The sequence below is a fragment of the Ornithodoros turicata genome, unplaced genomic scaffold (genome assembly GCF_037126465.1).
Source record: "Ornithodoros turicata isolate Travis unplaced genomic scaffold, ASM3712646v1 ctg00000746.1, whole genome shotgun sequence".
NCBI lineage: Eukaryota > Metazoa > Arthropoda > Arachnida > Ixodida > Argasidae > Ornithodoros > Ornithodoros turicata.
The window spans coordinates 437225-464863 of NW_026999400.1; the positions used below are offsets into that span (position 1 = coordinate 437225).

At 47.4% G+C, this 27639-nt stretch overlaps 3 protein-coding genes across 3 annotated transcripts; all 3 read right to left on the minus strand.

Moving 5' to 3' along the window:
• Positions 1-4499: 4499 nt before the first annotated feature.
• On the minus strand, positions 4500-17781 carry LOC135374702 (disintegrin and metalloproteinase domain-containing protein 10-like). The gene is made up of 9 exons (XM_064607623.1): positions 17628-17781; positions 14618-14817; positions 11578-11758; positions 10305-10461; positions 10007-10102; positions 7960-8150; positions 5911-6125; positions 4735-4887; positions 4500-4675 (listed from the first exon to the last, which is right to left on the minus strand). The coding sequence occupies exons 1-9, from the start codon at positions 17656-17658 to the stop codon at positions 4589-4591; spliced, it is 1311 nt and encodes a 436-aa protein (XP_064463693.1). The 5' UTR covers positions 17659-17781; the 3' UTR covers positions 4500-4588.
• On the minus strand, positions 17735-21835 carry LOC135374703 (disintegrin and metalloproteinase domain-containing protein 10-like). Its single transcript, XM_064607624.1, has 6 exons — positions 21679-21835; positions 21460-21598; positions 20792-20913; positions 19633-19886; positions 18851-19186; positions 17735-17821 (listed from the first exon to the last, which is right to left on the minus strand). The coding sequence occupies exons 1-6, from the start codon at positions 21740-21742 to the stop codon at positions 17777-17779; spliced, it is 960 nt and encodes a 319-aa protein (XP_064463694.1). The 5' UTR covers positions 21743-21835; the 3' UTR covers positions 17735-17776.
• Positions 21836-25062: 3227 nt separating this feature from the next.
• LOC135374780 (disintegrin and metalloproteinase domain-containing protein 10-like) lies at positions 25063-27372 on the minus strand. Its single transcript, XM_064607711.1, has 5 exons — positions 27219-27372; positions 26965-27158; positions 25971-26185; positions 25237-25389; positions 25063-25178 (listed from the first exon to the last, which is right to left on the minus strand). The coding sequence occupies exons 2-5, from the start codon at positions 27107-27109 to the stop codon at positions 25134-25136; spliced, it is 558 nt and encodes a 185-aa protein (XP_064463781.1). The 5' UTR covers positions 27110-27158; positions 27219-27372; the 3' UTR covers positions 25063-25133.
• Between the last annotated feature and the right edge of the window lie 267 nt (positions 27373-27639).

Sequence of the window (27639 nt, forward strand, 5' to 3'; positions counted from 1 at the left end):
CCTTCTGGCTTATGACTTCCACATGATGGTCCCAGTGAAGCATGTGATCATACCAGACGCCTAGGTAGCGCAGCAGGTTGGTCTGGCGAATGGTCTGGCCGGCAACATCCAGAATGATGGTCACAGCTCCTCCAGTCCAGTTGGTCTGGGGGAACACCAGGACTGCAGATTTCTGGACGTTCAACGTGAGGTGGACGGAACGCATCCAGGACGACAGCGCGAGGAGATATTCTTGCAGTTTCTCACGTAGCGTATGCAGCGATAGAGAGCAGGAGAAGAAGGCAATATCGTCCGCATAGGTCAGAGTGAGGACGCCCGGGTCGAGAGGTAGGGAACTCATCAAAATGTTAAACAGCAGTGGCGAAAGAACGGACCCCTGGGGGACGCCCCTCTGCTGCGGATGCGAAGATGAGACAAAGCGTCCATCCGAGCAAAAGAATGCTCGTCCAGTAAGGAAGCTGCAAACCCATGAAACGATGTACGGGGGAATGTTGAGAGCTGCCATACGATGGAGGAGGACGTTGTGTTCGGCGCTATCGTAGGCCTTCGCCACATCCAAGGTAACCAGGGCAGACATCTTCCCACACTCACGCGCAAGGCAAATCTGGCTTTCCAGGTTGGCGTGCGCCATCCAGATTGAGCAGCGGGGGCGAAAGCCGATCTGGCTATCATTAAGCGCTGAAGAGGCTTCCAAGAAGGAAGAGAGCCGGCGGTGCAGAATCCGCTCAATGGTCTTGCAGAGGACGGATGTCAAGGCAATCGGGCGAATGTTATCCATGGCCAAGCCCCTCGAGGCGATCTTCTTGACTATAACCACCTTAGACACCTTCCAGTCATCCGGTATCCACGAGTGTTCGATGGAGACGTTCGCAATGTTCAGGAGCTCCTCTGGATGGGCAGCCCACAGGGACCTCACCATTCTGCCTGAGACGCCGTCCGGGCCGGGAGCCGAGCTTGGGAGAGCGCGCACCACTGAGTCAAGTTCCTCTGCAGAAACAGCAACGAAGCCGGACGACGACGTCACGGGAGGCTGCCGCGCGCAGGAAGTAGAGCGTTGGAAGCGGAGAGCCAGACCCCTGGCGATATCTTCCAGTTGGGCCCTCACCGCGTCATCGGACATGACGAGAGGGTCAGGGGGGAATCCTGAGGAGAGAGACCTGCTGATATTGGAAACGTGCCTGTGTAGGGCTCTCCTGTTCTTCGGGCCGGAGAGGAATGCGTTTCGTTCAGTGAAAAAGGCCCGCTTTGCCGCAGAGATGGTACGCCTGAACACGGCTTTATGGAATTGATAATTTTTCCAATTCACGTAGCATGTATTTGCGAGCACCTGTTTCCAAGCGGCCTTGCGGCGCCGGTAGGCCCTTGAGCAATCAGCATTCCACCATGGCGCACAGCCTGACGGCGATCGCTTGTCGATGCGGAATGTGGATGACGCTATCGAGCGGGTCAGCGAGGAGGCAGCACTTATAGCACGGTTGACGGGCGGGAGCTCAGAGCTGCCCTCCAGGAGGCGGGCCAGGTTCTTGTCTTGCAGGGAGTAATTACAGAGGGAGCGCGAGGTAGCAGCGAGTCTTGCCGGTATGACCACTTCAAAGAAGACTGGAAGGTGGTCACTGTTAGAGCCCGAGGCCAGCGTGCGCCACGAAGATAGGCGGGCTGCAGGCGAATGCAACGTGAGATCGAGCACCGACCTAGCGGTGCCACGCAGAAACGTCGGGGATCCATCATTTGCAACACTGAGGTTATGACGACATATCCATTCCCACAGCTCTCTGCCGCTAGAGTCAGTCTTGGAACCCCACGAGACATGATGGGAGTTGAAATCACCGGCGACGATGTACCGCTGAGAGACATGAGAGAGTGCACCACTGAGCGCCGAGGGTGACTGGAAGCCAGCCGGACAGTACACATTGAAGACATCCAGGGGGCCGAAGCGTGGGAGAGTAACCCGCACCGCGAGGGCTTCGCAAAGAGGGGACAGGGTTTGCCACACAACGCGGGCAGAATGCACTAGGCGAAGGGAGATGAGCGTTAACAGACCTCCTCCCCGTCCCACGGGCCGGTCCAGGCGAAATACCTGGAAGCCCGGAAAAGAAAAGGACCGTCGGGGGAATAGCCACGTTTCTTGAAGGAGAATGAGGTCAGGAGAGCACTGTCTTGACACTGGATGTCACACTCCTCCCCTCTCAGAAGAAACCAGAACACTTGACTTACGTATAAGCATTACAGCACACGTTAACGGGAAAATTAGGCTAGAGAGACAAAAATGTCATCAACACCAACTATGGGCAGTATCTGTCCACAGGACGCTTGGTTCGTGTAAACAGTCTAGGTAATGATATCACCGCCCTATCGCCTGAAGTGCTGCTGCCGTCTGGACGTGACCTACGATTCTCTACGGTATCAAGGTGAGAATCAGCTGGTGGCACACTCGGTGACAACTGCGACGGTTCTGCTTCAGCGTTGCTGTCTGCTGATGGTTCTGATCGCTGCGCATCCCTTCGTAGATGATCTTGGTGTCTGGTAGAAATAACTCCCCAAGGTAGCCGCACAACAGAAGACGATTGTCCTTGTTGTGGCCTTGTCCTTGTTGTGTGTTGTCCCGATTGTGCCTTCGTGACAACAGCAGGGATCCAAGTTGGTCTAGGTCGAAAATTTCTTCAGATTCCCCATGACGATAGACGCTGTGGAAACGAACGCTTTTGTCATGGGAGAGTTTGCTGCGCAGTGCGCATATCCGGATGCAGATTATCCAGAGCAGTCTTGAGCTTTCTTCCGCACAAGAGTTCTGTTAGAGATGCAACTGTTATCTCGTGCGGCGTTGTTCGATAACTGAATAGTGCCCCATATAACTGCGTCTTGAAATCGCCTGTGCTTGCCTTCTTAAGCATGTTCTTAACTGTTTGAATAACCCTTTCAGCAGCCCCCAGTCGGTTCGACCGATTGGCATCGTGAAGCAAGATTGCAGCTGTTTGCAGCACGTGTGCCAGTTGAATTATAGTGCATGTCACAGTGGGATTGCCAGATATGTTGACTGGGACAATGTGTATCATCTGCGGGAAGTTGTTGGATATAATGACGTATTGAGTCGGGCATTTCACAAGCTTCAACGTCCAATCTTTCCGTGCTGCTAGGGAATTTGGTACAAGTACCAATTCCGGTACGTCCCATTTTCCGCATTTTCAGTCAATATGGGGTGCACATGGGCAATATGGGGCCCATATTGCCGACATTTTCCCCAAATTGGTTCAAACTTGGCAATATAGGGCCCATGTTGCCAAGTTTGAACCAGTATGGGGAAAATCCTGGCAAAACGGGTCCCATATTGGACCTGTATCACCAATACCCAGCCAATAATGGCCCAATATTGCGTGCTGCCTGGGATGTTGGCAGCGGTGACCTTCCTCCGCTTCGACAACGTCCCTACCGCGTTTCAGCATCCTTACGCGCAACCATCGACAAGAAAGTTTCGACCATTTCATCGGAGGGTATCGTTAAACCACCCTCGAGTCCTTGGGCATCACCTGTTGTACTGGTAACCAAAAAGGACAGCAGTATACGCTTCTGTGTGGACTACCGACGCTTAAACAAAATTACCCGTAAAAAGACGTCTACACCATGCCCAGAACAGGTGAAGATGATGCCCTCGATACCTTGACAGACGCCACTTTCATTTCCTCGATCCATTTAAGGTCGGGATACTGGAAGATCCCTAGGGCGCAAGTTAATATCGAAAAAAAAAAAAAAAAAAGAACTGCATTTGCCACTTAGAACGGCTTATACGAATTCAAGGTCATGTCTGTCGGGCTTCGCGTGCCCAGATCAACCGAAATCCCAGAAGCTCCGAATATTTTTTCGGAGGAAATGAGCTTTTGGGACGTCGGTGGAAATGGGCGTTTGGAGGATAGGAGCTGCTAACTTCGTCCCCGTGTACGTGAACCTCCCATTTCTGTAACCAGTCTGGAGCCAAGATCACTTCGTTCACATAATCCCCTCCACACTCTCCCTCCACATTTAACGAAGCGGCCATTCACTCCGGCCGTAGAAGCCCGTACGGACCCTTTCCTCCCTCCGGGCTGTTGACCCACAATTCGCATGAACACGTCACATCTAACCCTTTAAAAACCATGCCAATGATGAGGACGTTGCCCAGAGAACAGTCTCGAAATATCGGTGGCTCCTGTCCTGACTACTATGAAGCACATTTACAGAGACAGTTTCACGTAGTTTATTCATCATGTGTCTCATCATGCCTGTTCTCTGCGTATAGTTATAGCTAGGTTATCCCATATGTAAGCCATGTTTTCTATGGCATTCCTCATCACATGTGTAATCTGGTCCAACCACAGACGCTGCGCACAGCCATTGTTTTTATGCACGGAGTGTGGATACTGTGGATACACTTTAAGTGTTGGATACTGTGGAACTTTGAATTGTGAAGGAGTATTATTAGGTCCATGCAGTGTCTGCGTTCTTTTGTCAAGAAAAACAGCACATGATGTTATCGGAATCGTTATATTTCAGTACAGCCGCATCGCTGAAGAAAATCCAGCGGAAATGTTACACTTGCTTCCGTATACAAGCATTTTCAGCTGCTCACATCGGCTGCTTTCTCGGTGGATGATCCAGATGCGTAAGACTTGTTAGTGGATGATGCTGATGAGTAAGACTTGCTCTAGAAGGTAGAGGATAGGAGTTAGTTGGTCTCCTTAGTTCCGTAAACCATGGTCTTACAAATGCAGATAGTGGACGTGTAAGGGTCTCTGTGATCTTCTTCGCGGGCTTCAACGGATGGCTGCTCGGAAAATGAACGGCAAAACACTGGATCATCAGGGCGAGCATTGCCGAAAAGCCTGCCGTGAATAACACAACAAACCAGAAGTTGTTCTGGAAAGCAACAAGACGGCGTTCAGTCCCGAGTAAGTGTCATACTGCTAAGGCTATACCACGAATACAACCTCTTGAGCATTGCGAATGCTCTATCGCGTTGAGTGACGTGCGTATAAGTAGCGACACCTCTCTGATAGCACGACATACGTGTGATCAGAAACACCCTCCGAAAAGCAGCATCACGCCAGGTCCGGAAAGATATTTGTTCAGATTGCTGCCAGTGAAGTCCAGTGCTCGTTCCACGAGGCTTCCTAATCGAGGAGCAATCTTTCCTTTGCCACTGTTATCTAACTCTGGCATTAATGCGACTCCTTCGTTATCATACTCAGAGAGTGTGGCTTTCGACGTCAATTGATGTAGTTTTGCGCTCGGCATATCTGCATTTTAGCGGTGGGGTTCTTTCTCAAGGTCGGTAAGCTGCTGCGGATTTTCTGGGAACGCAAAGCGAATAGACCGTTTCGAATGAGGTGGCCATAGACGCAGACAAGCTGATGGATGTGATCCACGTTTTGCTGGTTTGAACATCGTCCGTGTCGTCCTTCTCCTGTGTTGTTTGCTACCCAAGCTCAGACAGTTTTCTTCATGAAACTCTTTCAACCTTTGGGAATACGAATAATGATGAGCTTCTTTCACCAGCTGTCACTTTCGTCATTTCAGCTATTCTCCGGTTATCAACCTCATACGTAACTTCCAAACAAGATCGGGGTACGGCATGAAAAAAAAAAGCCCTGTTTCCTCTGTGCCGTTTATTCAGAGCTTACAGGAGTGTCAGTGACCGCACCCATAGCAAGTCTGACGTTTATATTTTGTGCCATCGCTGCGCTTCTGGTAATGGGCTCATGAGGTGTCGCGGGCCTCTCGGGGCATAATGCGAGCTACGCTGATTAATTTCGTTCTTGTTATTAGCAAAGCCTCGGTGCTGCTGCGTGCTACTTCAGCGCCAAATACACATGGAGTGTTCTGTGGTTACGTACATTAAAAGTATTATGACATATAACAATATTCTAAGTGAAGCCTTACCATTAGGAATTCCTTGAATGACCCGCTTTTCCCAGTGCCAAATAGGATGGCGTGCACCCCTGAGAGAGGACCTTCTGCATCTATGATACGGCATTTGGAAAATATGTCGCAGAATCCTTGCATATCGTAACATGGGGCTCCCGGCATCATCTTGATACCGCACAAGGAGCGCATTGCCTTGTATGAACACGCTGGACGACATCTTGTAGACGTCTCTGTGGTGAACAAGACACAGGGAACCTGTTACACAGCAATCGAAATCTGCTTGCAAGACCTCACAACATGCCCTCATATCCGTCAGAGCGTGCGCCGACAATACAAGCTGTTACTTCGCTGTCTACGACCCTTTTCGCTCTGCATACCATATAGTCATTTGAGGCGCACCTCGATCGATTGGCAACTTCGAAGACCTACCTAGACCCGTCGAGATTCTCCAGCCGAGATCGTCAGTGAATAATTTTCGGAATTGACTAGATATTTCGACTAATTCTAGAGGAGTCACCCGCATTATGGCTGTTGACACCTTATGTATTGGTATACCGGTATGTTTCGCAGCGATCCATTGGGCACGGTTAAATAAAATCCGGGGTCTTGCAGAGCACTTGCTATGGCCGATAGCCGGTGGGTCGCATAATTACTTCAACCACTGTGCTTCAAGTGAATCTGCTAAGTCACAGTGTGAAAAACAAAGACAAAAACAGCACAAAACATGTCGCGAGGCACGGATGCTTGTAGAAGTACCGTACACTCTAAATATTTTCACACCTTTAATGGTGTAAAATTGGTGTATTCTCATGTATTACATTTATCTTACACCCTAGAACCTTGACTTTTTGAAATTTTCGAGGGTGTAACTATGGTGAATTACACCCTTTCATGAGACATTGTCAGGAGGGTGTGATGAGGGTGCAGCAGAGGGTGCATATGGAGGTGGGACAGGCTCCATTACACAGGCTAAATGTATTCCTGTTCCTATGCAGTGTTGGAGTGCTTGTGGTACTCAGAACTTAAGCTTGTGATACAAGTTGTGATATAAAGACCAAATGCACAGTTACTCAACATTTGGTACACTGTCATCTAACCCCTCAAGGTTAGATGACTGGAAAATATAAAATTACTACTATGTGATAAAGTTGTATTAAGTGATACGTTTGAATACCTTCATGCCTACGTAATGTAGGATATGTATGCGGCATGGCATAATGTCAACCTAATAAAAGCATAACTATTCAGTTCCTGTGATTGTGTCTGATATGTATGATGCCCACATATACCCACATCAATCACCTATAACATGTGTGTCTTGTGCAACATGTGTCTGCAATGTCCTATTTTTGCTTCACACAGGGTAGAGCTGAGTAGTATACCTGGAAAGTATTACAAGTTCAGTGTGAGAAAAGTATATTCTTGGCTTTTTAAAGAATATTTTGCATGGCTGCGATCGAAGAGTGATGCCAAGATAGCCACAATGACACTCCAAAGTACCAAGCATGTGCCTTCTGTAAAAACTAAAAACACTATATTTTCGCAGTGAAGCTGTAATAATTTCCAGCTGCCTCTTCTATGGTTTGGAGGTTACATTACACCCTTCCATACAATTACACCCTTGATTTCTTGAGGGTGTTCCGTTACGCCTTAAAAGGTGTGCGCCATGCACATGTTCTTTTGCACCCTTTAAGGTGTAAAATTATTTAGAGTGTAGTTTACATGTGCAGGTCGAAGACAGGTTTTGGGCTCATTAGGTACCTTTTGAAGTCATAATATAATGGAACCGTCGTGTAATACAACCACCAGGAGGTAATACGCTGAAACGAGAAAGTACGTGACGTGCAAGACATTGCGTATATTAATTCCTTCCTTCCTAATATATTCCTTGTGCGTTAGAATATCCGTTAAAGGGAGACTTCGCAAGGATTCGTACTGTCTTTTTTGGTGATTTTGTTGCGGAGTCCCACTTTTAGACACAGCATAAAAATATCTGCATATCATAATTTTTCTTGACCAACGTTTATTTGTTTCGAGGGTAACATGTCAAAATTCATAACCTACTCGTGTTTCTGCAGGCCACGAGGCATTGCTCGTCTATGCTGTAGTCCTTGTCCAAGGTGCATTCTTCGAGGCCGTATTTCTCGCAAATTGATCCCGTGCATTCTCCGTCCTTACACACTTGAGTGTTGTTATTGCACACCGTCATGTTCGGTTTGAAAACTGGTCGCGGGCACGTCCCAGTCTGCCCAGTGGTTCATCAGTCAAGAATGTCACGTATATGATACGACAACACTTTTACCAAAAGAGCGTTCACGTAGGGAATTTCCAGTTTTGGCGACATACGACATGTGCATGATCATATGGATGACGATGTACGTTGATTTACATGATCCTAATCACATATATATATACACCTGTCGCAGTTCCAAAGCCTTTGTGCATTGACTCACAAACGTTGCAACCGGAGGATGATTTTGGATCTTAATTTCTTTTTCACATTTTATTTTAAAATAACGATGCTGAGGCGTGCCAGGTATATATGCCACAAAATATGCAAAATTTTGTTATGAAACTAAGGCCGGTGAGTGAACATATGATGCGGCCTACGCTCAATAGGCCATTTGCAAAAGTTCCAGGGAGAAGCGCACGTCTTGGGAGGACATTCCGGGAAATGCTGTGCAAAACGACAGCGACGGTGCATACACCAGTACGACGACGACGACGATCGGAGACGATAGCAAATCGCTGTCGTTTTGCACAGCATTTCCCGGCATGCCCTACCAGGACGCGCGCTGCTCCCTGGAACTTTTGCAAATGACCTATTGTAAACAGTCGCGTTCGTCCATCGTGTACGGGACAGCTAGCCGAGTCAGCTGCCATTCGCGGCGGGTTCTCGAACGTGGAAAGTTGGGAGCGTCTCTACTTGCGCCCAAAATTTAAAGGAACATTACCGTTACCACAAGTTACGAGACAAAGATGTCTGCAGTAGTGACGTGTTAGTGTATGCGGACACAATACCTCTTTACATAGAGCGCGGTGCGACTAACAGAGGTGTTTTGTTTACTGTTCATTAAAGATACCCGCTGCATGTGAGATGGCACGGACGCCCCCAGCTGACGTGCTGAGTTTGTGGAATATACCTACGGAGCCGGACATGGAATTCGAGATGTGCATTCCCCTACAGTGTTCCGGAAGCGGACATCTTCACGACGTACGTTCGCTACCTTATGTTATCAAAATCGCTGCCTCTAGTTTTCGTGGTATAATCAGCGTCTCCAAGCAATTAATTGCTCCTCTTGTTGCACCGTTGCAGGTCGTACATGTACACACCATATGGAGCAAAGTCGTATCCCCGAGGATCACCTGGTGCCCCTTTAAGGCCCATGTGGGGCATTTCTCCCTCCATACGGTGGTGGTTTTATCAGGGGTTTCTAGAAAGGGTGCTCTTGGAACGGTAAGATGTACCGCCTAGGGTCAGTAAATAGGGGTACAGAGAATCGCATTCGTTTTCCGCGTCGGAGCAGCCGTTCGATGCGCGCGATTGGGCCGATCTTGACACGTGGTTCCTCCTTCCAAGAACGCGCCGTCCATGTTGAGTCCCCTCCATCCAAAACCGGTTTCCTGGGTTGCGAGACGGCTCGACTGCGTGCTGTTCTCCGGCGGAGAAGGAAGAGACTGGCGTCCCGTTGCTAGGCAACGCAGCCGCGCCGGACCCAAGATTGCGGGCTCCCTCGCCGACGTGGCTCAGTGTTGCTACTCTGCTCCCAATTTAGTTACTCTAGTACCGCCAAAAACGGGTGCGTGCGGCTGACCATTGATGACCATCACTCGATGAGATATTGATGGCTCAACCGCTAAATGGGTCACAGTTGACGCTCAGCAGAGTATTTCCTTTTTTGAAAAGTACCACAGAGGAATTGGCGCAGGGGGAATTGACACACGGCAGGAACACCGTTGGGGAAATGAGACGGGGGACGTGTGCTACCTACCACATAGTACTTAGTACCATAGCACTACCTTCATACTGCTATACACCTTACTAATATACATACTAGTTTCGTGCGTGTAATCTTACTCAGAAATACATCAAACAGCAAAAGGATATGAGCAGTACGATGCCAGAGTGCATTCTTTCTTGGGCGCGCAGAGCGTATGAGCTTTCTCCAGCAGACATTTCTCGGAGCAGCACGGTCCTGCAGTAGGGCTAAGAAGAGAAAAGCCTTACTGATGATCAAACATAAGAGTTGCTTCAGGTTTTTGTACCAACTCTTCCGAATAATATCGCCTCTGCATGTCCTAGACGCATGAAGCTTCACGCAAAGTTAAGTTTACGACCACCCAACCACGAGTAAGCATCAATATATCGTCGATTAGCGCAGAATGAAAAACTCGGTTCGTCGATTTACCTGCACGTGGACCCAGACGTTAAGGTGCAGCCCTTACTACCAGCATCACCGCGCTTGGGATTGCAGCAGCGATCTGTGCATTGCTCATGATTCAGGCCACAGTCGCATTGCTCAAGACCTTCTACAATGCGATTCCCGCATATTGGTCCACTGTCCTCTGGTCAGAGAATAGCACACGGAAGAACCTTTAGGTAAAAGATGGTACACTACGGCAGTAAAAAGAAGAACGCTTGGTAAATGTGTACTAAAACAGACAGGGATAACTAGGAAACAAGATTGATCTGGTTATTCAGAAGAACAGCATGTCATCGTGCCGGAGTGAAAACAACAGGAAATGCTACTTTCTCAGTAGAGTTGTAAATGTTGGAGAACAATATCTCTTGTTGGAGACAAGTATCCGCTAAAACAAGATGAATACGAGGGCTATCTCGTCATTGTAGACACAGAGCTAGACGAAGGGATTCTAGGTTTGTAACGCGAAGCGTACATTTGTTGTCAACTGTCAACAGAACCACGTCTACTACAACCGTGATATTTTCAAAGGTTGAACTTCGGCCTGTCATAAAGGTCCTGTTCATGCAGAAATGTATGAGTGCATGATAAAAACATTAAGGGACGAGTGCCCATCATAATCAACCGCGAACGAGTGGTGTGCCAACGTTCAGCGTGGAGATTTTGACGCCGGAAGATCAGGAAGACCTCCAACGGTGTCAACACCCAACATTGTAGATTGTGCCCATAACCTCATTTTGGCTAAAACAATTGCAGATACTATATATAAACAACGCCCGATGGATGCCATCCGTTGATCTTGCAGCATTTTGAGCGTTCTACTGTCATTTTTCTTGTGCGAGTAAGTCGGTCGTACTGAGACATGGCTGCGTCACTATGATCCTGAGACAAAACAACACCTTCCAAGCATGGAATGGTGGTACTGGGGTATTCTCTGAGACTGAAGAAATTCGAGACTCAACGATCAGCGGGAATGGTCATGGTCTCATTTTTCTGGGAGAAGGAATGTGTTTTGATGACTGACTCTCTCCAGAAGAGAGAATCTGTCGGTTAAAGGAGACTGAGAAACGGCGCGGAAAGCTACAGGAAGGCGTTCTCCTGTTGCAGGGCAATGCACAAAGCAACAAGGCAATGCATGTCCTGAAGGACTTAAATGCATTCAACATCAGCCATACTTGCTGCATCTTTTTTATTTTTTATTTTTTCTCATTTGCACCGCACGCAAGCTTGGTTGTCTGCCAGTGTAAGGGTTTCATCTTACCTTGCAAGCAGTTCTCACGTCCTCCTTTGCCTTCTATCAATGCATGAAGTATTTTAGATATTGCTGTTATACTGCAGGGTGAAAATTTGCGGTTGTTTTTCAGGTTGCCTCTCGTAGCGGTTGGATACATCAGATAGTGTCCATCGGGTCCCCGCGGTATACACTTTGGTTCAGTGTCGTGCTGCAATAAAAGGAAGCGTGATCAGGACCCTGGACACCTTGGTAATGACCGTGGGCGATGCCAAAAACGTTTATTTCTGTTCTGCTTCCAGACTATAACGTCTTCAATCTCTCTTGGTCGTGCGGTTGTCTCCCCACCAGTGCGAGAACATGTCTTGTCATATATATTGACATGTCTTTTCCAAGTCTAAAACTAAACTAAAAAGAGACATGACGGCTTTTGGACGAAGGAAAAGTAGTGGTTAACAACGATGAAGCATTATCTCAATTGTTCCTGCTACCCATGGTACACTGTCCCACATTTATCACGTCTGCGAAGGGTCTTCCACAAACTGGCGGAGCAAACCGCAGGATTTTTACGTCGTCGACGAACTGACCTCTCGAGGTCATGTTTATGACGATATTCCGCGCTGGCGCCTCGAAGCAACTGTGGCTATGAGAGGCGTACATACGTGGGCAGATGGAGAGAGTTGGAGAGTTGGAGTTGGATACAGTGGGGGAGGTTTTCGTCAGATTGAGAATAGCGTGGGGGATTCCGCATGCACTCTTTGCAGCAAGTGCATGGGATATGCTTACTTCGAGGCAGATACGATCCTGTCACTTCCGGGCAATGAGGGTAAGATGCAAAGATCAGATTTGATGGCTAGAAACAAAGCAAAACAAGCGTTTTCGGATATTCAGCCTTTGGGCGTATGCAACTGATGCAGGCCAGCTGGTGGACAAACTCCACCATGTGAAAACTAGAGAGACAGGACAAACACAAGACTTGCGTCGTAATCGAGTGTGATTCATGTGTCTGTCTTGTCCCTCTAGTTGTGCTCCGACTGAGGCTTTTCACAATATGGATTCTGCCTATGGGAAGCTTTTTATTAGGCCCGTCACCTAGCATCGGGCATTCCCACACTGAGACTCAAGGGGATCGAATCGCACTAGGGTCGCAGAAGGAGGACCAGCGAAATGGACGTACCAATACTCGAACGGGAGGGGCACACGCTCGTACCGCGCATTTTAGTCGTGTAACCTTCGAGATAAAAACAATAACAGTTCAGTGAAAATGTGCGACAAAGTTCACAATTGACATTCTACGAAGGCACGGAATATGGATAACGTCGCCAGCGGTATTCCCGTGACTAATATATCTTCCTTGGCACCATTTGAAAACCGCGCGCCCTGCGAAGTCCTCCTGCACATCAAGTATCAAAAAGATGCCAGCTAACTTGATATGGAAGCTTTTCGCTACGGTTCCGCACTAGAATCCTTCAGTAAGGACATATAGTGATCCCCTTTGGAATTTTTTTAGGAGTACGATTGTGGCTCATATAAAGGTACGTCCTCACTATGCCCATCGGCATAGTGAGGACGCACCTTAATACTGTGGTTGAGTAATAGCCACATCGTGCGGCGACATCCCTTAAGGTGCGTCCTCAGTATGCCCATCGGCAAGGACGATCGGCTCTTCCTGTGTGCTATGCCGATCGGCATAGTGAGGACGCACCTTTAGACACCAATTAATCCCCCACACCTCTGAATGAAATGAGCATCTCTACGTGTTGTATCCGTACTTAGGCACAGAAACCATTGTCATACGGAATGATTTATTCCACAGCCAACAAAACGTACACTGACAGTAAGCGGGGCAGGCAGAAGAATAACATCCAAGGTATATCTAAACTGGTAGCGTAAACAAGCGAAAATACCAAATCAGACCTATCGGCAAAGCCACCAGCAAGAGGCACGAGCGATCCTGGGTGTTGACAGTAGAGGTACGGTCGTAAACACAAAAACTTTACAACATGGGCGTGGCTTGTGTGTGTACTAATAGGTTATTCATAATTTCAATGTAGAAAAAACTTTGTTTCCCTGCTCGTGCACATATACGAAATCATCTACCACCCGAGTACATTTCCGTGTCCTGCTCCTTTTGCGCATGTGTCACAGTGGGCGTGTTTATCCGTGCATCTCTGTATCCGTGCTGATCCGTGCATTGTAATACTGAGTTGGTGCACCTTTTGGATTAAACAGCAAACGACGTTCACATCTCGAAGCTGTAGACCAAGAACCACTTGTGTGAACAGATAAATACAATGCATCCCCTGTTGCTGGCCCCGCGAAAAAAAATTTCGTCATGGGACGAGCGGCCATGATAGCGTGAGTGTTAGCAGGAATCAGCTGCGCACCAACGATGCAAACGTCTAATCACTGCGTGTACGTGTAGCTCTAGGAGAGAAATGTAACTTAAGTGAATCTTCCTAATTTCTGTGTGGTCATCACGATGCCCTTCAGTCTGGAATTGTATAAATCTGTGGTAACTCTTATGGATTTCGAATTGATATGTTTAATTAAACCTGATGTGATTTATTTTTCGGTATTCTCGTCTGGTGTTGTTGCTTGGGTGAGGGAAAGGGTATACAACACAAACAAAGTGCGCTAATGTAAACGTGCCATGGCTAATTATGCACTACTTATTATTCATAGTGCTGACGTCATTTATTTACAATCGTAGTAGTCCGCTCAACGGATGGATGGCGCTGACCGTCTCTATCATGGCGTCATTCTGAAGACACAGGGGCCTATGGGAGTTGCGCTACCTGTTTAGATACACCTTGTAACATCCGCTTATCTGTCCGCTTTTATATCGTTCGCCGTCGGAACCAACCAATGGGAGTGGAAGTAAACAAGCGCACACGCGCGTCAAGGCTATCGCTGATAACATGGCAACCATACATTCTTAGACCACAACATTACGACGGAACGGTTGAATGACACGACCGTGCAGTAAATAACATTTTTGTAGGACATGCCAGCTTAAGCAAACAGCGGTGCATAGAATGGCATCGAGCATCGCATGGAGCATACTTACAGGAGAACCGAAGCTGTGCCCAATTTCGTGTGCTACAGTGATCTCGGACAAAAGTAAAGGCACAAAGTAGTTGTAGTTCAAGAAACTGATTATTCCTGTGTTGAGGCTCTGAAATGTTTCCGTCACATGTACCTCGCCGGATGACATCATTAGGGACTGAGCGAAAAGCTCACACATGCCGCCAGTGGTAAATGGGCCTACTGCAAAGGGGAAAAAAAAACGGCAATGCGATAATTTAGGAGCAGATCATTTGCATCAGGGCATCAGGATTCAAACGCACAACTGACATTGATTCATTTTGCAATACAATAAGGCTAAAAAACTATCATTAACTACGCCGGGGCTACTCGTAACTCCGTCGTACATGCTTCATGCAAACATGAAACATCTGAAGATAGTGCGAGTGGCTGTTTCTGCATCCTCTCACTAGGGGTTTCAGGTAATTTGAATCACTTGGACTGAAAGTCACTTTGCTGCTGAGGGATTTGGAGTCATAGTGAATGCGTTCGCTGCAGATGGAATTGAGCTTGCGCTGAGTCGCTTTTTACACGTGGACTTCAAGGGACCTTTTTCACGATCGCCTATGCGCATGCGTATGACCCTGATGCGGCGGGGAGGATTATTTTCGTCTTCACCAGATGGCGCACTATGGGGACGACAGAAAAGTGGGGACCAGTGGGAAGACCGCACGAATGGCGCGACCTTGTTGGCCCTAGAGTCATTAAATAAGCTACGCTTCAGAGTATAGACACTGAGTTCGAAGAGCGAGCACGCGCCAGCTTGTTTCCGGGTCACGCTTCCCACGCGCACGCGCGCGTTAACGCACGGTGCCATCTATCGTGCGCGGGTGAAATTTTCCTTTCGTTTACAAGGAGCAGTTGACGGCCTTCGGGACGCTCTGCTGGACAATACATGGATTATCCCACAAAAATCATGCACGCTTCTCTATGCCACAGCGAGCATTATGTTTTAGTCGTCTTTGATCCTCACCTGGGGATGGTACCGGTGTGGTGCGGAAACAAGATGTCACTCCTGTTCTCCCTTGGACCTCAGTGTCGATACTCTGAAGCGAAGCTTATTTAGTGACTCTAGTTGGCCACACTCCGGACCGGTTTTGGTCCTTTGTGCTATCCACGTGGATTTGTTTTGACGCGCGCCGAGCATGGTTCGTTGGAGAGCCACTAGGATACGACGCGTATGTGAGAAAGGTCCATTGCACTTCAAAGGGATGGGGCCAATCGGTACATCATACAGCGAACAGCGCAACTGAAAACACAGGGACGAAAGGAACACACTGTCATATTGAAGGTCCAGTTTTCGCCCCTGCTGTACTGGAACTCAATACCCAGATGTGGGATGTACAGCTATGTGTAACAACAAGGGCTGTGACGTCACAAGCAATTAAGTTACTTTAAGGGTGATTAAATACCGGTCCCAAAGTACTTTCAAAACAGACCTGTGGTTTAATTGCATTTTGCCTGTAAGTTGTACTCGAGGGATAGTTGCTTTCCGTAGTTCCCGAAACGAGCTCATTCTAAATTTGTCCCCAATGTTGTCCGTAATATTGTCTGTGCTGTGAAGCATTCGCGTGCTAAGTGTTCAATGAAAAAACAGCCAGAAGCAAGCGAGCTGGTGAAGATGATGCATAATGTGAAACCCCGAGACTAGGGAACACGAAAGGACGGACGTTTGTGTCTGTCCTTTCGTGTTCCCTATAGTCTCGGGGTTTTACATTATGCATAAGTTTTCAATTTTTCTCACGGCTACTGGTCTGCACCGGATTTCGCATTCATTTGTAACATTGTACACTCAAACAAGGCTGTAGCTGTTCATGCGGACACTAATTTCAGCTATCGTTAACGATGAAGAGTTTTACTTTGTTTGCATGAATTTAGTTTATGGTCGCATGCTTATCACGGGTCTAGCGAGATAGTCATTTCACAGCAGTGTTAAATAGCTTTCGTTGCTGAGTTTTGTTTAAGTGTTCCGTATTCTGGTTAGTTTCGTTGTTCACATCAACGTTTGCCTTCTCTAGCGCGTTATCTAAACATTGATCTTCCAGTATTAACAAAACTTGTTTTTAAGTGATCTTCCGCGAAACATTACAAAGTGTGACGCACAGCGTGAAGTAACTGAAGTAACTGCAGCTGAATGACATTTTACTTTGTTTCAGTAACTTCATTACTTTTGAGTCAGGCAACTCCCACGTGCCCTAACTTAGCTACCCTTGTCTGATATTCTCCATCAGTCAGTGTAGGCCAATTACGCAATTGTTGGTCGTTCTTTGTTCTAATATGGCTGTTAGACCGCGACTATTATCCGTGATATTTGTAATATGGCGGATTCAGAGTCATTTCTACGCATCGTAGTCACCCTCTAACCTTTCCAATTGGAGTCCGCTTCAAGAACTTTTCGGATTTGGTCGCGGATTTGAACAATCGGGATCTATAATAGGATATGCTTTGACATGGAAAATATAAATCAGGATTCAAAATGATTTGATTTGCTAGAACAATCTAAATCCGGACTCGATTTGGATTGCATTTACGCCCGTTGGAACAACGAAAATTTGATAAATTTCTGGGCTACCAGGCCCTGCCCAGCCCGGTCTAGTGTCCAGCCCGTGGCCCGGGTCGGACTCAGGCTTTCGGGTGAGCCCAAGCCCGCATGCTGTGCTGGAAGCATTCTCTCAATCGATGTGGACAATACACAGACAGCACAGCTCCATTTACGAGCCCACCCTGGTCGCACCGGACTATTGCAGAGTTGGGTTGGTGGCCCCAATGGCCGCTGACGTTATGGTGGGCGATGACATCGAAACCTGGAGATCGTGAAATGTGATCAGTGATCGTGATCAGCTGCGCGAAGCTAGGACGTGCGCTGTACACTCGAAAATGGAACATATTGTGGGAATCTTCCACTGCTCCTTTCATTTCTCAATTTTGTGAAAAATATCTGAGATCCAGAGCGACAAAGCAGCTGAGTTTGCTTTTGTACTCGTGCCACTTACTATGCATCTTGGCGACCCACGCAAGGCCCATGACGCCGTTGGAGAAATCCCTGTAAGTCCACAAATGCGACAAGCAGTAGCCGTCGTGGTTGATCGTAGACACCAGACTTAGCAAACCACTGACATCCGTGTTCAAAGTGCAGAAGGGGTTATTGCGACCCTTTGCCCCCAATACAGTTGGACGAATCGTTTATCTGAAACGTTTGAACAGTTATCCATATAGGGCATCCGCGACGTGACGTTGCAATGAAACTAATCCAGCAGCTGGAAGGGCGGAGCAGTCCGGTACTATAGTGTTCTTCATGGGGCCACGCAATAGGAGGAGCATGTAGCTCTGCCCACTTTCCTGGCATACTAACCAACCTCTACACGTGAAATTTACTATTTCCATCTTTTTTTTTAACGTTCTTCAGCAGACATATGTTCTATCAAAGAACATTGCAAAGCAAGTGCTTGTATATTCTTGCAACCTATACATGTGAATGCGTTGTTGCATTTCACAAGCGGTTTATAGCATACGTGCTGAGGGCACAACACTGTTTAATTCAATAGTACAATGTACGTTTGTTCCATTTAGCTTAACTTCCACATAGCTGGACGCTTAAGACAGCTTTTGGGCTTGTTGCTGCAACATTGAGCTGAAGTGCTAAAATTGGACAGGACGAAACTGGCCAAGCGAAACATTGGCACTTGGTGTTGTGCGGTGTGTGTGTGATTCGTGTTTCGTCCTGTCTAATTTTACTCCTTTTATCATGTGTTCAATGTTAGGATGGATAACAGTCGCATAATGGCGTGCTTTAACAAAGTGTGTTCACCTTGCCTCGTATAGTGCACTCTGCGACACAAAGGTCGGATGACAGTCGGTCGGGGAAAGGCCAGGTGGCATACAAATCGGAAGTATTGCGAGGAAGATAGATACATCATCTTCCAATGTTCCTATGTTAGAGGCAATGTAGCTTTGATGGGCTATTGAGTGTCCGAGAGTCAGTTCGAAGACAATGCTCATTGAGAGGGCGATGGCGATGGTCCTACCTCACAGGAAGAAAATACATCCTGTGAGGAAGAAGACACGTCTGTTCCCCGACCCTCCGTCACGAGACTTGTCGTTCGTGTCACTAGGCTTTCGGATTCGGCTCTTCGCCTCGGCCTCTTATTATCCTCAAAAGTATTTTGGAAGTTTCACCAGCAAGCCAATCGCTACTGCCATAAGAGGAACAGCGTACCTTAATACTCTGCACGACAAAGCTGATATCTTCTATGTCGTCGAAGCTGGTGGAGCGGTATATGTGGTTAACCCTTGTAATGAGTGCCGCGACCAGGGCCGTTAAGCGCTCTTCTGTTCGACGGCGGTTGTCGTCAGGCTGCAAGAACTTGGAGTGGAGTAAGTGATCGATGACAATCTCCAGGTTGCAGACGCGCCTCGATATTTCTCCTGCCCTTCTGGTTTCATTTACGTGGCCTTCAGAATACCAGCTGTCGATGGTGGGAGCTGTGGAGTCTTCAATAGAGTGTAAGCGACGTCCTAGCCGCGGGTGTTGGCGCGGCTTGTGAAGGCGTTCCTGGGAGTTTCAAGGCCATTGTATGTCAAACAGGCAACTGATTGGAGGCTCGTGGAGGTGTCCAATGAAAATGTCGAACGCGTATGTTGCAAGTGCAGAGCAAACGATGCTATCCACGCAGATCCTATGACGTCCAATTGCTCTAACACAACTTAAAGTGTGGGAAACTCCGTTCGTGTGCTCATAGTCAACAGACTCTCCCTCCAAAGAAGCAGCAACAATCGCTCCACGAACGACAAACAGTGTGCACATTATCTTCCGCGTTGACTGTACAGTTGCAGATCTTAAATTTTGTTGCGTATACAGTCAGCAAGGACTATTGATCATGTCGTGTGGAAGCTGACGCGCTACGGTCTACGTGTTTCGCACTACGCACTTCACTTTGGAACAACCATGGACCTCAACCGAAAAGTAACCTGCACCACTGTCAACGTTTGGCAACTCACCGCACTCCTTCGTTGGCTTCGTTCTTGGAGGACCTCGTTCATCCATCGTTCAGTGTTACCGTACAGGCCGCAAAAGCGAGTGCCACCGTGCGGGTATTCGACGTCACTAGCGGAGTAGAGCACGGAATGGAAGGACGTCGGGTATTCGAAATATTTTGCGGCCGACTCAACGTAGTAGCTGCCGTTGGATGTATCGATCCCGCCCTCGAAGATCCCATCGTGAAGTGCTCCATAGACGAAGCTAGACGTATCTCCTGCATGAAGGGGACAGATACAGATTGCTACGATCACCAAAGAAATCAAACATCGCTCGGTACCGCCGCTTTAGTTGATAGTTTGCACTATTTATTACAGGACGTTGCCTACTATGCTTGAGAAATGAATACAGGTATCGGGTGTGTTGTGCATATATCTCTCGACCATATAATGAGGGTCATACAACGGTCAAGCGTGTGCTGTCGCTATACTCGGTATATGGCAGTGAGTCGCCTCGGCAAACTTGCTTACGTGGTGGTAATTCAGCCGGAAGGTTATGGCACTACAGATACCAATATAGTAATACGTCCCAAGACAACTACGATTATGATCGACGCCTCTGTCAGTGACTGTCAACATCGATCTGCACGCACTGTGTGAAAAGTCTTCGGCTATGCCAAGGGAAGGATGTCTTAATTGCAGAGCTGCTCAAAAATGTCTAACTTACATCGTTTGGTAACAGTATGGGTTCGGTAATTCGAGTACTTGGTAGCTTGGAAGTTTCATTAGGAAATCCGAGACGGGACACATACAAAATAGTTGTGCTGCGCGCTATTATTGTTTTTTTTTTCTTCATTTGTGTCTAATCTCCGCGTGCTGCTAAAATCAAACGAACGCGCGTGGCACTGCAGTGCAATAATCGCAGTAAGTCCGCCCACATTGTTCATCAGCGTGTAATTAAAAACAAATTGTCTCGTATTCACAACCAATAGTAGTAGTAGTAGCAGTACTAGTAGAAGGGCAAAAATCCGACGAACCGGCAAGGACAATGACATAGGAAGAACCTCAGTACGAGATCCGCCGATATTTTGAACAGAGAGTGTTGTTCTGAGCAGTAGGTCAACACCACCATGTGAACAGGAACCAAACCAATCCTATACTAGATGCGGCCGAGTATACTAACCTACAACTTTTCCCGTGTAGATGTGGCCTAGGTCGACACCTATGTCGCCCTCCGTAACTCTCCGCACCGTAAGGTTCTTGTGGAAGGCCGTCGTGTCTGGAGTAAGGCGGAGGTGGAAATCCCTGCACATAAACAAAAATAGATACTCTAGCCATGGCCATTCGCAACGGAAGCATGGAATGGCAAAAGTCAGATCCAGTATTTTCAGTTAAGCAGTGGGTGTATACTACCCTCTACGTCATTTCAATCCATGATCACTTGTATTCAGGGTCAGAGCCGAGCGTTGCAAACAAACTCGTCAAAAACTACGTGCTGTGAACTGGGCTCATTTTAATGGTTTTCCCGAGTGCCCAAAGCTTGGTAGTAAAAGCAAACTCTGCAAGGCTGTAATGGCGACAGTGTAGGGTAACAGAAAGCACACTGGATCAGGGCCGGCAAGAGAAATGACGGGCCCCGTGGATGGGTCATGCCAGGGCCCCCCTCAGTATTTCTTTATATTACTGCGACATGCTTTTGGACTGCGGGCCTCGGAAGTGGCTCGGGTCCCGGGGGTCATCCACGGCTGCCCCACCCTCTCGCCAGCCCTGCACCGCATAAGATAGACATCACGTCCCCTATAGCCGATTTCCAGTATACGTGCGGACAGGATTACGAAATGCCTGTTATACCTATTGTGAGCGTAAAAGCGAACGTGGACATGATTGTCGTTCGAGATTGAACGCTTGGCTCGCATATGGCTATTGTGGACAGGCCGATGGTCGTACGACAATGGTTCGAAGTGGCGCACGAAGATGTTCAGTCTGCGACCTGGAGCGAGAGGCGAAGCTATCAAAACCTACCACAGAAAGTATGTAGATTGTGTAGAATGCAAACTCTGCCTTCGTTACCTGACTGGCAAGGCCGAATGGAAGAGAGCACGTAAACCAGTGGGAGAACAACGTCAGGCCACATCTTTAGCCTAGCAACAGTCGAAGATGCAAGATCACGCGGTGCTTGCGCTCCGCGTTGATACAGAAACTCGTGTACGTTGACGATGATGCTGATGCTGACGCTTTCTTCTTCTCTTAGTAGTGGGAGTAGTACAGGGTGTGTGCAGAAAAACATGACCCGCATTTTTACATGTAACTCGTTGTCGACTTAGCCGAGGAACTTCCGGTTGCGCACGACGGCGTATTTATGCATCCGAAAGCTACAAAAAAATCCTGGAAGCCATACTCAGTGTAAAAAAATAAACAGAGCGCAAAAACTTGGGCTTCCATGCATTAGAATAGGGCGGTCATGACATGCATGGTAGTGCATTTCGGTCTCAGGAGAGTTATGTGCAGGCACCGCTAGGGGTACTGCCGATGAGCATCCATGTGGGACATCGTTTCGATTTATGCACCGATAGCTCCCCTAGCGGTACTTGAACACAACTCTCCTACGTCAACCATGTTGCCCTTTCACATACACCCTGTTGTCCACCATGTTGCCCTATTCTGATGCACGGAAGCCGACGTTTTCGTTGTTCCGTTTATTTTTTAAGCTGAGTATGGCTTCCACAATTTTTCTGAAGATTTCGCACGCATAAATGCGCCATCGTGCGCCACCGGAAGTTCGTTAGTTAGGTAGGCAACAAGCTATGTGCCTAAATGCGGGTCATGTTTTTCTGCACACACCCTGTAGTAGTGTTGGACCACTGGTCACTATTATAAGCGGCTGTATCGCGGATAGGGAGCACGAGAGCACGACAACCGGTCGGAATGTTGGTGTGCATGCCCTAAACAGTCGCCGCAGCGATCATACAGCTTATTGCAATTACGATTGCAGCAACCGTACAGGCAAAAAGGCTGGGTTTAACTTTTCACAGCTGAGTCATTCGTTATCAAGGAATAAATTGGCGTCCAGTCTGTACATTCATTTGACCATTCTGAACCGTATTGTTGTTGTTGTTTTTACACGAAACCAGCACTGCAAGTTATTTGATAGCTCTTTTGAGGCCAAAGAGAGCACACCTGTCCCGGCGGGAAATATGGTTTGCGAGCATAATATGCTACGGAGAACATGTTTCGCTACACTGGCAATGTTGTCATCAGAATATGTGCGCAATCGAGCGCCATACTGCATGCATTTCCAGCCCTGTACAGGATGTTCTCTGCCAAAGGAAGTGTACAGCAATCTCATTGAATCAGCTTCGCGCACAAGTTCAGTATTAACTCATGATCAGATCAAGAGGATCGTCCTGTTTTCATGTACTATTGGTATTGTTTACTGCCTCATGTTGGGTGGTGACAAAGAACTGGTGCCTCCGCTGGGGTGGTGAGGTGGTGTGTCTGCGATAGCTCCTTTGTGTCCGAGCTTTGTCAGGTTGTTGTAATGACTGTCATCATAATAATTTGTTGCATGCCATCTTATTTGCAACATTATTTGATACAAACCTATCTCCCAATAGAGGTTCCCTCACAGCTGCCTTGACATACTGAAGAAATGGGTGTATAAGAAACTGCGCACCGACAGAAGCTATAGGCATAATTCACTTGCAACGACTACAAGCAATATCACAGTGACCGATGTAGCCCCGTTGGGGCAATACAGAAGTGGTGGGCGAACTGTCCCATGTCAATCGACACGTGCTCAGGTGCTAGTAGTAATTAAATTCTACCGGGTACCTTACGACAGCAATAGCACAATGATAACGTTTACAAAGAAAGAAAAGAAAGGAAAGTGTACAATGGTATAAGATCGAATAAGATAAGTCGGCTAAAGTTCTTGCACGTAGGCAAAATATAATCGAAGTCTTAGCTGTTGAGATGGTGGCAGTGTTCGGTCCTCTTGATGTGACTTGCAGACATAATTCCAATCGATGATCACACATCACCTCACCTCAGCAACGATACTGATAGACAATCACGGAGGATTTAAAAATAAACTTCCGGAGCTGGTACACTCTTAGTCTTATGGATGCTGGTGCTGCGACGTCAGACTTCTACTGACATGTTTGACCAACTGCCACGAAAGAGGGGTCCTCATGAGTTTTATTCAGCGTCGCGTGATGATCACACCTTTTTTCTCGCCGACGTCGCGCACACCTGGTGCTTATCATGAACTGAGTACAAAAGCCTATAAATGTTCGCAGTAGTCATGGGGTCCATCTGGTAAACAACACGCACCGTGATGAGGAAGCATTGACCCCACGGCAGAAACCTGTTCTTCATACCTTGTAAGCTGCCTCAAGCATATGTTTTTTACCATATCTACTGTGTCATCTACCTACAGATGTCGGCAATCTCTAGGCATTCTTGTGTCAGACAGGTAGGGTCCTCTGAAGACTACCTTTGCGAAGTGAAGCCGTCCGCCACAGCTGTGTCAATTTACCCCTTCTGGATGCTCTTACGTATCAGCCAGTCTGAGGATTGTCCCTCTGTCTACCCGAGGGAGGATAACGCCTCTATTGTGGGAGACTCTTCTGCGAGCAGTCGGAACCAAGTTCTTTTGCTAGTTTGCCTCCAGCAACATGGGTTCGCTCAGAGGGGTGCAATTAGATATCAACGGGGCGGGAGTGCAAGGAGGAGCAAAAATGCCAGGTTCTGTCACATGTATGCCTTTGAGAACTGAACTGCGAGGAAGGCTCATCACGGCTTAGCAATTTTGATGCTAAACGCGGCTTTTGAGAGTTCCCTGGAAATGCAAATAGATAGAAATGAAGTAAACTAGTTTAGTAGTATGTTGAAGAGTATAATTTTAATGAGAAGAGACTTTCGGAGAACCGCAGCTTTCTGCAAGAGAGTCTCGTCTCAACCGCCTTCGGCAGGGAAATATTGTTCGCCAAAGAAGTTTTCTTCCAAGGAGCGAGCGAGTCGTTATATCTGAAGTGTAGCAGACGTAAAAATGATGACGGTTACCTTTCGCTAGCAGATGTGATACTTGCAGACCAACCAAAAAGTTGACGAAACAGTTCTGGATCCCAATAAAGCTCATTTATTCGCATATTCCCCACTGTGGGGCACTTGAAGATGAAGCATCGCATGTGTCACATCCGTTCTGTTGTGTCCAGAAGGACGCGAAGTCGTCCTGGCGAACGACGCTGTTGGCATTTTCGGCGTACGACGTACGACTAAGTTTGTTCAGTATGAGTGAGGTACCAAAAAATTGTAGGATACAGATTTGTAACGAAGAGTATGTGGAACTGAGTTCATCGGGCTACATGGCGTGTGTTAATTTTCTGTTCCATTCACGAATTCCGCCTCAACCCATCCCCAAGTATACCGAGAAAAAGGGGCACATGTCCAGCATACTCATAATCGTTATATATTCATTATATCTAATAAAATTCGATGGTACTTCGACCCGGGCGCAAGCATTTTCATCTGTTCAAATTGATGGGGGTCTTCAGTGACGAAGACTTGCTCTGAAGATGGAGGATACAGGTTAGTTCACCTCATTAGTCCCGTATGGCATGGTCTTACAAAAGCGGATAGCGGATGTGTAATGGTGTCTTTTATCTTCTTAGCCGGCTTTAATGGATGGCTGCTCGGAAAATGAACGGCGAAGCACTGGATCGCCAGGGTGAGCAATCCCAAGAAGCCCAACATAAAGAGTGTTACCAACCAAAAGTTGTTCTGAAAACAGAAAAAAGAAAAATCGTGCCAAAGTCCTGGTCCGAACTGTGTTGAAGGAAGCTTTTGTACGGCTACATTTACTATAAGACTGAAGAAAAGACGTACTCTGTGAAGGCCACCACAATACGTACGTGTAAATCACGGCCAAGCGATCTGTTGTGGCCGTCAGAATTACTACGCGTGCGTAGAGAGACAGATGATAGGAAGATTGTCAGCAGCATCAAGCTCTTACGCTTCGACGAATCGAGATGGACTGTTCAAGGCACTAGATGGCTATATAGTTTATTCGACGTTGACTTGCATCTGAACTTGCCTCCCTTAAGCTCCGCCACAAATCATCACACTGAGTCCCACGTCAATCCCAGTTCTCTGTATGTACAACTAGTTGGCTACTTTTATCTTATTTTGCCAGCGGCATCTACACATTAGTATAACTTGTGAAAACGAACCGCATTCTCGATGTACTGCACATCATCATGGAGTATACTTGCCGAACGTCTGATCAGCGATTGCGTGATTTCATAATGACGATGTTTGTCATGTTCCTCCCTCCCATGGAGTGCTCTTAGAAGAATCCTTACGGTTATATATTCCTGGAGTGACCCTTCTTTCGAAGTGCCAAATATCATGGCGTGTACTCTGGAGAGAGGACCTTCAGCATTAATAGTACGACACTTGGAAAATATGTCGCAGTATCCCTTCATATCATTACATGGGGCTCCCGGCATCATCTTTGCACCGCAGAGCGCCCGCATGTTCTTGATGGAGCACGCGGGGAGACATCTTCTAGACCCTCCTGTAGTCGAAAAGAAAGTGAAAACCGTTACACAACGTTAGGAATATTCTGCAGCATCTCGAATCTGGTACTTCTACTATGCTGGAATGCATGGTGTCTTTACCAAGGCTCAACCAGAAAGCTAAGGACTTCTCATCACGTTCCGACGTCCTCAGAACGACGGACATTCATTCGAGAGCATGTTTTCTTTTCCTCTCATGGGCTTTTTAAGCATTCCATCAGCAGCACCGCACTCAGTCCGGTTTTATATGTCAGTGCTTAAGCACATCAATGATATGCTGAGTATGGCTTTCTCTAGACGCATGTCACCAGCCGCCCCATCGTATCTAAACGAATAATGTAGCAACGTTAAATGTAAAGGAGAAGCCGCACAGTTATTTTCCCTGCTTTCAGAAAAATTCTCTGTTCTCTTGTCGCCCAGGCATATAACCCAGAGACCATCCACAGGATCCAACCTATAGAACTTTGGGAACGGTCTTGGAACACAACTTTGTAGTTTCGGCACGACGGTTGGCCAATTTTGTATTCATCTTTGCATTGAGAAATAATGTCATTATAATGTATTTGTCGCACAATATAGATGTGCTGCAGAGAATTGAGGGAGCGTCACGTCATTGTCGGCTAAAAGCGCGCGAGCACTCTACAGATTTATCGATGTCTTCCACAAAAATGTCCCCGAGTTGATCAACGCGAAAGGAACGTTATTGCACGGGTTCTCCGAGGAACTGCGACGTCGTTTATTTGAGGGTGCTTCGAGACAGAACACTGAAGAAACCTACTTTTGTCTCTGCATGCCAAGACACACTGTTCGGCAAATGAATATCCTTTGCCCAAGGAGCACTCCTCAAGCCCGTATTTCTCGCAAACTGAGCCAGTGCATTCACCGTCCTTACAGACTTGAGTGTTGTTATTGCAGACCGTCATGTTTGGCTTGGAAACAGGACGTGGACAAGCTCCGGTCTGACCAGTGGCGCTTCAGTTAAGGAAATCACACATGTAAACATGACAACACATTTACGAGGACTATGTTCACCTGAGATGTTTAATTGGTCATAGGGCCTGGTTTCACCTACGCCTGCCATGGTTTCACCTATGCCTGCCACCGACGCTGCCATGGGGTAGCTTCACAGATCATCCTGGCGATTACCCTACTATAGGGAGCATCCTACTGAAGGCTACTGGGTCATGCTCGCATCTTTTCAGTGGTGAGTAGATCTTTAGTCCTATTGGACTACCAAGTGGGACGGCACATCGCTTCCCTCTCCTGTACCGCCATCGTCTTTCCCCTCCCCTTTCATTCCCCTTTTTCCCCTGAGCAAGCCCCCTCCCCCTCCACTTACGCAAGTGAACACTTGAACAGTTGCTTCACGGCGCTAACACGCAATCAAAAAGTACACTTGAGCCTTCGTCTTTGTGTTTGCTTACGTGTCTTGCCCATCGCTCCGGCTTGCCTA